The sequence below is a fragment of the Amphibalanus amphitrite genome, unplaced genomic scaffold (assembly GCF_019059575.1).
Source record: "Amphibalanus amphitrite isolate SeventyFive unplaced genomic scaffold, NRLGWU_Aamphi_draft 000686F_arrow, whole genome shotgun sequence".
Classification (NCBI taxonomy): domain Eukaryota; kingdom Metazoa; phylum Arthropoda; class Thecostraca; order Balanomorpha; family Balanidae; genus Amphibalanus; species Amphibalanus amphitrite.
In genome coordinates, this window is record NW_024882180.1 from 188,444 (window position 1) to 199,260 (window position 10,817).

At 51.7% G+C, this 10,817-nt stretch overlaps 1 protein-coding gene across 1 annotated transcript; it reads left to right on the forward strand.

Annotated features, from left to right (window-relative positions):
- The first annotated feature begins 99 nt into the window (after positions 1–99).
- On the forward strand, positions 100–5,445 carry LOC122364603. Its single transcript, XM_043335165.1, has 3 exons — positions 100–734; positions 2,892–2,922; positions 4,754–5,445. Exons 1-3 carry the CDS (start codon positions 297–299, stop codon positions 5,443–5,445), a joined length of 1,161 nt encoding a protein of 386 aa, XP_043191100.1. The 5' UTR covers positions 100–296.
- Positions 5,446–10,817: the final 5,372 nt, after the last annotated feature.

Here is a 10,817-nt window from a genome sequence, read left to right on the forward strand (position 1 = left end):
ATTCCTGGCGTATTTTCTTTTAAAATTGCCGATAACTACGAATGGAGGCCGAAATCGGCCGTAAGGAGGTAGACAAATAGGTTTTCGGACACGGGCTACAAGATGGCTATCTCAGTTTCAATCCCCATGTTAAAGGTGGCCCTTTTCCTTTAAGCATTTGAACTCAGAACTTGCATCAGTATTTAGATTTTGAAACATATGCGCATAACGCTGTAACGAACTAGCGTAACCAATGCAGAACTATTATTTTAAGGTTTGAGGACTTTTAACGAGTTTCATATTTTCGTAACGTAAAAATGAGCGGAGATACGAGTACGTCCGAGGCCAGCCTGAAGACGAGGAGTGAGGCTGGAACCAGCACCTCAACAGCCAGTGCCAAGCGCAGGAAGGCTCAGGTGTCCCAGTTGAAGGCGCTGCAGGCCAGACGAGCGGCTGATGAAGCTGAACGAGCGCTGGAGTCACGAAGACGGGCGGCCACCGCTGCCGCCGCCGCTGCTGAGGCTGAGGCCCAACTCGTGATACAGGAGGCCCGGGCAGAGGCTCAGAGGGCTGCTGACGCCGCCGAAATCGATGCTTTAGAATTGCGGCTCATGGAAGACGACGATTTGAAGTCCCAGTCCCCGAACGATTTGGTATTTGAAGATAGAGACAGAGAGGGAAATGGAGCGCCGGCAGACCCTAGGCCGCCCTCCGGTGTCATATCAAGACACGGTCAGATGCAGCAGTTAACCGATGTGAACATAGGTGTAGCAACGTATCTCTTTGGTGAAGGATACCTTTCACCAAAGTTTTAGATTGGTGAAGGATCCTTCACCAATCTTGAGCAATGCAGGTGAGGGTCTTCACCAATGCTGGAACGACTGGGTTCGACGGTCGACCTAATGTTAAAAAAAGCAATGCCGAATGGGATGAACAAAAAGGCTAAAACGGCAACAGGTACCCAATTACCCCATCCTTTCAGTTATGAAGCGTTATGCCCACCTTTTTTCACAATTCACGCCATTTAATAAATGATAGGTAATATATAATACTGAACGAGGCCGGTGTAAATAAATTTTCAAGACCGAGGTCCATTCCTAACTGAATTTTTGAACGAGGCCGAAGGCCGAGTTCAAAAATCAGTAAGGACTGAGGTCTTGACAATTTATCACCGGCAGAGTTTGGTATGTATTTTACTGTATGCCAATGATAAAACAATTGTCTAGACCGAAGCTCTTAGCGGTTTTTTGAACGAGGCCATCCCAAAATGTTGACTTGGTAATGCATTTTTGACCGTGGTCACTTTGCTTACACCAGTTATTACCACACCCCTCAGGCTAATGTATTTGAATAGGCCAGGCATACAGTAATATAAAATACCACACGGGGCCGGTAAATGATTTCTTGAGGACAGAGGTCGTTGTTTGATTTTACAACGACCGAGGTCCTCAAGAAATCATTCCGGCCTAAGTGTGGTATTTATTTTACCATATGGTGCACGTAGTTGCAAAATGAGCCTTCTCAAAACCACGCTTCTCACCAGTTTCTTAGGATTTGGCTTTGGCGATGACAATTAATATTGCATTGAGTTTTGTTATTAAAAAATAAAAAGTAGGGAAACGCTAAGAAAAAAGTGAACAATACGTGAAGAAGTTGAATCCTTACTTCGAAATATCAGTTTCCAGCTCCCCTTATATCGTGTTCAACATCAGTACCTAACCGTGGAATCGTGAACATCAAAATGAAGTAAGAAGCACGGCACGGTAACACCCGGAGCTGTCAACACTGCCCTGTCGACTAGTCCAAAATGACGTGTACCTACCTGAATAAAAATTTGATTATTGGCGTTTATTTGCGTTTCGTACCTACGGATAGAATCGCCACATGGCCCACCAAAGTTATCGCGTCTTCTGGGCAACGCAAAGATAAAAGAAGCATAGCTAGAAATGAGCTTTGTAAGCAATGTTGAAAGACGGGTCAATGACCTCAAAACCAAGCTCAAAACAATCTGCTGGTATACGAAAAATGACCACGGGCCAAAACTGTTTCCCAGATACCTAAAGCATTACAGTCTGAGCGGGCCGAAAGCATATACCAACATTTTCCGAACGCTCGTGCCAATACTAAAGAGATAGGTACTCCACCATATGGTAAAGCCGAAAACTGTATTGAAGTTGGTAAACGTGTAAATGTGTCTCAGTAAATGCCGTGAATATCGAAATAAATTGGCTTGTTTTTACTCGTGAGAAAGTTGTAAGACTTTGGTCACGAAAAAATGCAGTGGAGCATACCTTTAGGTTCCAAAGGTATGCTTGGATGGTGGATACCTTTGGTAGGTATCCAAAGGTATGCTTGGATACCTAAAAATTCAATTTTAGGCGTGTACTGAAAAGTTGACGTTAATTAGATGATAATGGCGATTGGCGTGAGACATTTGCGAGAAAAAAAAAAACAGGAGTTGTGAAAAACATGCCTGTCCCGTAGCTCAGTTGGTAGAGCATCGGACTCCCGGTAGTGAGAGCCCGGGTTCGAGACGCTCCGGCGCTCGATATACGAGACTCCTGACGGGGATGGTCTGCGGTTGGTGGGAGCAGCCGCAGCCAGTTGAAGTCAGTTGAGTGGGACAGGCCGTGTCCGGCTTTGAAGGGCACGTTAAACTTTGGCATCTAAATTCTCCCGTTACCCGGAATTGCGCGATCGGACGGTAGGGGTCGTGGTCTACGCAACAAGCTCTGCTTAGCGTGGGCTCCGGCTCTGTCAATCCGTCCATTCAAACATTCGAGCTAAATTTATAAAAAAAAAGAGTTGGCGAGATCCCCCCCCCCCCTCCACTGCGGTAAGGTCCTGCACCCTCTCCGAAGGTTCAGGTGACATCCTTCACCAATATTTTTGGCGCTCCTACACCCATGGATGTGAATCAGATACGATCTCAGTCCGCTGCAGGCAGTGGCGGCGGAAGCAGGGGGGCAAGGGGGGCAGCTGCACCCTAAAGCTATGGAAAGGGGCGCCTCGAAAATCTGTAGAGGAGGCAGGAAGTTAAGAGGTGCGGCAGCCATAAAGCTGAGCAGTGCGACACCGCAACTGATAAAGGCACTTGTGACACGAAGAGGGTGGCAATGACGTGGGAAAAGTATCTTTTGATATGCTAAAGAGTGGAGGGCATCATCTGAAACAAAGGCAGATGCTGCCGACCCTGTCGAATATAAGCTTGCCAGGCGATAAAGGACAAAGGCTAGGAGGGCGCAGCCACTCGAGAAACGCGCCATGCGGAAGAGGGGCGCCTGCATGCGAAAGAGGGGCGCCTGTGTGTGGGACGAAAAAGAAACATTTATGGAGACGTCTTTGAAGGCGATAGCCTCCGAACGCCAATGCACGAACATATGAGGGCTTATAGCGTTGCAGGCTCCATGCGACAAAAAGGGGCGCCTGATGGCCGATATGCGAGAGAAAATTAGTTTGTGTAACATTTATCGGGGGCGGTTTGCCGTTTACAACATAATGTTAAGGGAGGTCCGAGATTGGGGCCTGTAAAATTGCACTCTCCGTATGGGCGGTTACACCCCTAGTGCTAGGGCGTATTTTGCGTTTTTTTTTTTTTTTTTACTGGGGAGATGATTATGACCAGGAATAGCACTTTGCAAACTTCTATGGACGCCTGTATAGGGGCGAAACTGATTTTCCAGTGCAGGGACGGCCATCGGCATTGTGGGGCGGCATTCATTCCACTGGGGCGTCTGCCAGTGTTGAAGGGCGGTATTCATTTCAATGGGGCGCCCGTTGGTGTTGATGGGCGACATGTATCACCTGGGGCGCCTATCGGAGATTGGGGCGGCATTAATTTCACTGAGGCGCCTATCGGTGTTGACGGGTGGTATTTATTCATCCGGGGCGCTTATCGGGCCGGCATTCGCTTCACTGAGGTGCCTATCGGTGTTTTAAGGCGGCAGTAAATCCACTGGTGTCTGGGGCGCCTACCAGCGTCGAAAGGCGACATTCATTATTCATTTCACTGGGAGGCATATTGGTGTTGATGTGTAACATTCATTCTCCTGGGGCGCCCGGCAATGAGGGGGCGGCATTTATTCCGTTCCCCTGGGATGGGCCCCTATCGGTGTGGAGGCGTCGCCGTCGTATTAGTTTGAAATGGGGGCACCTCTGGGTGGTAATAGATGCATTCATTTCGCTGGGACACCTACCAGCGTTGATTGCCTGTATTCATTCATCGGGCTCCTATCGGTGTTGAAAGGCGGCATTTATTTCACTGGGGCGTCACAAACCTGCTACTCCCACTATAAACCTGATGACATTGAGCCAGGATGTCCGTTCCGAAGGGCTGACGTGATACTGATGACACCACTGAATGCAATAGTGCAGTGCAGCCCAGGCGGCATGCTGCTTACCGGCCTGCAGTTCTCTGTCACCGAGTTAGTGTTATGGATTCGGCGCCTTATTCACTAGTCCACACGAAGGTATTGGAACCGTGGAACTCTTTTCGATATGCCTTATTTGGAGAATCTTATGATATGGTGATGAGGTTGTTTCTAAACGAACATTATGAAGGTTACATTTACGCTATGGAATGTACCTAACTATTTCTCGTTACATAAAAACTGTAATTCTGAACGTGTTAACAGGTACAACACATTGTCAAACGTCTCTTCACTGTTTGTGTTACTACAACCGTGTATATGGTAAGGGGCGCCCAGTGGGAAGGGGCGCTTCAATATCGTTTGCACCCCTATCCTAGAATACCTTCCGCCGCCACTGGCTGCAGGGCCCCAGCGAGCTCACCTGCCTGAACAAAATGCAAATGCTGACGCCCGGGAGCGCACGGAGCGCTGGCTGAGTGAGCTGCCGTGCGGTGACGGCCAGCGCCGGACCTCATCACTGCCCAAGATAACGCTGGACGAGTTTGATGGCTCTCCACTCGAATGGCCACGGTGGAGCGGACTTTTCCGGGCTCTGGTGCATGATAACGGCGCTCTCTCAGACACCGAACGTTTGACCTACCTGCAGTCTTGTCTGACAGGCGAAGCGAGAGAAGCAGTGCGTGGGCTCTTATGTGACGGCAACATGTATGAAGAGGCACTGAAAGAGCTGGATATGCAATTTGGGGACCCTCGCGCGGTTGTAACAGCTACCCTTGATGGTGTCCTCAAGCATCACTCCATAAAGGAAAATGATGTCGAGAGCCTGATGCGGTTCTCTCGCGCCCTCCACGCCGCCGTCAGTGTTCTGTCCGCCAGAGGTTTCGAAGCTGACCTCGCTGCAGTAACAAACCTGGACCAGGTCCTAGAAAAGCTGCCAAGGTCACTGGCTTGGCAGTGGGGCCAGGTGGAGCTGAAGATGGCACCACGTCGTCCCACGCTGGGAGACGTTGACCAGTGGCTGAGACCGCTGGTGCTGGCTGGTCGCCGCGCGCTCAGTGTCTCTACCCTAGGAAAAAAACCATCAGGATTTTTCTGATGGTCTGATGGTGCATGGAAATTGGCCCACTGGTCTGATGGTCTGATGGTTTCTGATGGTCTGATGGTTTCTGATGGTTCAGGGGTCTGGTGGTTTGTGATGGTCTGATGGTTTGTGATGGTCTGATGGTTTGTGATGGTCTGATGGTTTCTGATGGTCTGACGGTTCTGATCAACAGTCGCGCCATCAATTGATGGCGCGACTGTTTCAGGAATTCTGATAGTCGCTGTGCTCCTTGGCGGTGTTCTGTGGTTCCTGTTGATCCTGGAGGCGCTCCCTTTCAATCACTTTCTGAGCCCGTGGTGATCCTGGTGATAAAAGGTACGATTATGAACACCAATATATTTATACCACCACCAATTGACAAATAATTTATCCCCCCAAAATTTTACCGATTTCGTTTTATTTTGCCTCTCCTCCTAATTTCAGGATCAGCCCCTTGTATCTCTCCGCAGACGATGTCGGAATCTCATCACGGAAACCTCTCCAGAGGACCTTCACGGGCAGACTTGGGTCGAAATCTTGCACATTTTTGGGGAAAAAGTCCTTGATGTCACTGCTATGCACCACACGTTTCACACCATCCTTCAGCAACTGGAAATGTACATAGGCGTACATCTCAACCGCAATGAAGCGCCAACAACAACGCAGCGTTTCACGCAGCGCCGGCATTTTTGAAAATATGTTTGTTTTCATCGCTTTTTAAAAGAACAAATATCCCAATAATTTTTACAAGTATCACTTCTTAATGATTTAAGAATATCATTTTCTATCAGAGAAAGCTTCTAACCGATTTTGGCAATTCAATAACTTCATTGGTCATGAAAGTACGAGAAATTATGCATGAGAAAGGCAAGTTATATTTCCTATTCCCTTCTTTTTAAAACAAAATAAATTTTTATTAATCATAAGTCATTATTTTAGTGTGTCGTTTTTCATCGTCATGCATTTAGAATAAATTTATTGCTGAGAACTGGCAACGCTGTTCGCTAGAGGAATTTCCGGTATGGGGACCACGAGAAATAATTGAAAGAAATTTGGCTATTTAGAGCTCAGCACTCGCGATGTCGGCCCCGAAGCGCTATAAGGCTTTCTGATGAAATCTTTTTCTGATATAAGGCCTAAACTACAGTGTCCCAAAAGTACAATTTGGCTTGGGTGTCGGAGTGAAAAATTCGAGCCCGAAAAGGCCAATGAGAGTAGAAAATGGGCAGCAAAACGTGCGATCTGAATTTGATAGATGAGGAAAGCCTTGACAATTTCAGTGTGAGTTCAGTGCTACGGCACTGGTCTTGGGTGTTATTTCACTCACTTATGCGAAAAGACCATTTGGGAGTGGGAAAATCACTTCGAAACTCATATGCGAGAGTGGAAAATGATTCCCCATTGGGTGTCGTCTCCCACCCAAATCAACATATTTTGGGACACTGCTAAACTATTGAACCATCAAACCATCAGACTTTCCGTCAGTCAAACCACCAGACCATCAGCGCATGCATCTTCTGATGGTCTGATGGTCAGCAGGGTGACCATCAGACCATTAGGCTACACCATTAGAAACCATCAGACCATCACAAAAAAACATCAGACCATCACACAACACCATCAGACCATTACACAGAACCATCAGACCACCACACAGAACCATCAGACCACCACACAAGACCATCAGAAACCATCAGACCACCAAGCAAGACCATCAGAAACCATCAGACCATCAGCTAGAACCATCAGAAACCATCAGACCATCAGCCAAATCCATCAGAAACCATCAGACCATCAGAAAAATCCTGATGGTTTTTTTCCTAGGGTAGACAGCGGGAGGTGATGATGCCCAGAACGCAGCGGGTGGCTCCGGCAGAGCCAGCCGGTCGACGGAGAGGCAGCAGCCAGCGCACCACTCTGGCTACAGCGACGGCAACAGAGCCCGCTCCATGTCCGGCCTGCGATGGAGAGGCGCACAATCTGGATTGCTGTCCAGTTTTCAAAGCCATGGCGCCAGTCGACCGCCTGCAGCTCGCGCGTGACAACAGACGCTGTTATCGCTGTCTCGGCGAGTCACACTGGGCCAGCCGGTGTCGAAAGAAGTTGATCTGTGGAGAAAACGGCTGTCGTGGGAAGCATCACCCACTGCTGCATGTGCCCGATCACTCGAGTCGGCGCTCAGAGGAGCAGGATGCTCCCGCACTAGCTGCTGACCAGCCGAGAAGTGTGATGGCGACAGCCTTGGATGCAACGAGCGGGCCACGTAAAGCACTGCTGCAAGTGGTTCCCGTGAGAGTACTCGGCCCAGCTGGGAAGTTCGTCGACACGCACGCGCTGCTCGACTCGGGAGCGGACACATCATTATGCATTGAGAGCGTGCTTCGGGATCTGTCGGTGACTGGGTCGACGGAGAAGCTCACGCTCGGTAACGTTGAGGGTACCGGCATGACCCGGCCTACAATGAAGGTGTCACTGCAGGTGGCTCCGCTGTCGGCAGACGGGCAATGTGAGCCTGTAAAGGTGCCCGAAGTCTTCTCCGTTCCCCAGCTCAATATCCGGCCGCAGAGAGTCGATTGGTCAAAAAGGGCTCAGTGGAAACACCTGGAAGGCATCTCGATTCCAGACACCAACGGACGGAAGATCGAATTACTCTTAGGTGCTAATGTGCTGGAGGCGATTCTCCAGCGGGAGGCCCGAGTAGGTGGGCCAGGCCAGCCGGCAGCCATCCGGACGTATTTTGGGTGGTGTCTGACGGGCAGCGTGGCACAGCTTCTACCGGTCGGCTCCCGAGAAGTGCTGCATGTGGCCCACCGCTGTGAAGGCGAAGAGAAGCTGCAAGCTCTAGTGAGAGACTTCTGGTCTACCGAGGCCTTTGGAACAAGGTACAATATGAAGCAGCCTCGCTCTCATGAAGATCGACTGGCGGAAGAGATGATGGAGTCCACCACCAAGTGGAGAGGTGACAGGTATGAAACCGGCCTTCTGTGGAAACCTGATTGCGCCCCCCTGCCCAATGACCGTAGCATGGCCCTGCGCCGCCTCGAATCTACGGAGAAGGCGCTCCGACGAGCACCAGAAAAGGCTGCAGCTTACCGCGACACTATGAGAGAGTATCTGGATAAAGGCTACGCCCGTCTGCTGACCGAAGAGGAACTACAGAAGCATCATCAGAGGTGCTGGTATTTGCCGCACCACGCGGTAACCAGCGCGAGCAAACCTGGTAAATTCCGGGTGGTGTTTGACGCAGCGGCGAAGTTTGCAGGCACATCTCTCAACGAGAATTTGCTAACGGGCCCAGACCTGCTGAAACAAATCCCAGGAGTGCTGCTTCGCTTCCGCCAGCAGCCAGTGGCTCTTATCGCCGATATTGAGCAGATGTTCCTGCAGGTGGCGGTCCGAGAAGAGGATCAGCCGGCACTCCGGTTCCTGTGGCGGGATCTAGAGACAGACAGACCCCCGAGCACCTATCAAATGGACCGGGTCATCTTCGGAGCTCGCTCGTCACCCGCCTCAGCGAGTTTCGTATTGAAGAAGACCGCAGAAGAGAGGGCTGAAGACACTCCCGAGGGTCGTAAAGCAGCAGCCATCGTGGTAGAAGACTTCTACATGGACGACATGGTAACTTCAGTCAACAGCCCCGCCCAGGCGAAAACTATCGTAATCGAGGTGACAAAGCTGATTTCAAGAGGCGGGTTCCGGCTGCGAAAATGGCTCAGCAATGATAAGTCTGTCCTCGTCGGAATTCCTGTGCAGGAGCGGGCTCCCAGTACAGCTGACTTAGAGAAGACACTGCCAACTGAGAAGGTGTTGGGTGTCACCTGGGATGCCGAGCAGGATGAGATTAGCAGCACGGCGCCCAGTGAGCTGGCTAATGTGCGGCAGCCGGCAACGAAGCGAGAAATACTGCGCGTCGTGGCGTCTATTTTCGACCCACTCGGATTCACCTCGCCGTTTGTGCTTCTAGCCAAACTGCAGCTGCAAGCACTCTGGTCTTGCCAGCAGGGCTGGGATGACCCACTCACCACAGAGGAATCTGATCGATGGGCGGCATGGATGGAGGAGCTGCCCCGGCTGAGTGACACCAAGCTGCCACGATGGTATGGTGTTCAGGAAGAAGCCCCTCTGAGAAGAGATCTCCACGTTGTTACGCCGCTAGTATCCGCGGCTGAGTTCGTTCCAGCTTCCGGGTCCGCGATCTCGGTCCGCGATCTCACACAGCGTTCTGAATAACGTAGTCCTGTATTGGTGATCGGTATCCGGCGGGGGCCGCTGCCCGACTGCTGCACGGCCGCACCGTGCCCACGAGCGCAGCGAGCTCAGCGCCACCTAGTCTACTGCACAAAGTTCAGAGGGCAAAGGGCTACGTCACCACACACTACCCCCCTCAACAGGAATGACAGTCGTGGCGAAGCAGACAACACAAAAACTGGCCGAAATAAGACTAAACATCCGTCTAAAACTATTTCAAAGCAAAGCCAGTCGCTTCGAACACGACTTTGTGGCGCCGTCACATTTCGGCTATGAGGCGACGTGGCTGCTTCCGCTGCCTGACGGAAACACGCTGAGCGATGCCCCCAGTGGCTGATCCAGCTCCTGTTCCTGTCGCCGATGAGGTCACACCGCCACCTCTGCTGACCTGCGCCTCCTCGGCGCCAGCGTCGCCGCCTGCAGCTACCTGCGCTTCCTCGGAGCTGCCACCGGTAGCGGTAGCAGGTGCTGTCACAGCATCATTGCCCGTCGCCTCTGGTCCGTCTGTGGCCGGTGTGGCCGGTGACCTGACCGTCGTTTCCGACCCGCCGGTCACACCTGTCCCGACGATGACCCCCGGTCTGATGGTCACCGGTGGTTCGCCAATCCCTGTGGGTGCCACCGGAACCTGTCCGTTACGGTTCGGTGCTGCCACCGTCGGCTGCCGGCTGATTTCCTCCGCGCCATCGGACGCTGCAGCAGCCTGTTGGGTGCCCGCCAGACGCAGCTGGTCGGCGTGCCGCGACCAGATCGCGCTCCCCACGTCCACTTCGAACGACAGCTGGCCCGTCCGGGCGGTGATGACGCCCCGCCGCCACTTGGACGGTCCACCGTAGGCCCGTGTCCAGACGTGGTCTCCGATCGAGAACTGCCTGTTGTGACCTGGCCTACCGGCCTGCCACTGGCGAAGTTTTTCCTCGCGCTGTCGCACGTGCACATCCGGCTTTAGGAGGTCCAGGTTGGTTCGCACGTTCCGTCCCAACATCATTTCCGCTGGAGACCTCCCCGTGGTCGCGTGTGGCGCCACCCGGTATGCCAGCAAGAACCGCTGGAGGCGCTGAGAAAGCGTTCCTCCGTCCTTGAGTGCAGCTTTCAAGCCATTCTTTACGGTTTGAACTGCGCGCTCCGCCGCCCCGTTG

Bases quoted from the DNA above. Each gene is read 5' to 3' on its own strand.
- LOC122364603 (XM_043335165.1), top strand. From the start codon at position 297: ATGAGCGGAGATACGAGTACGTCCGAGGCCAGCCTGAAGACGAGGAGT. The intron at 735-2,891 runs GTGAACATAGGT...ACACCCATGGAT, and splicing joins AGATGCAGCAGTTAACCGAT to GTGAATCAGATACGATCTCA. The intron at 2,923-4,753 runs GCAGTGGCGGCG...CACTGGCTGCAG, and splicing joins ACGATCTCAGTCCGCTGCAG to GGCCCCAGCGAGCTCACCTG.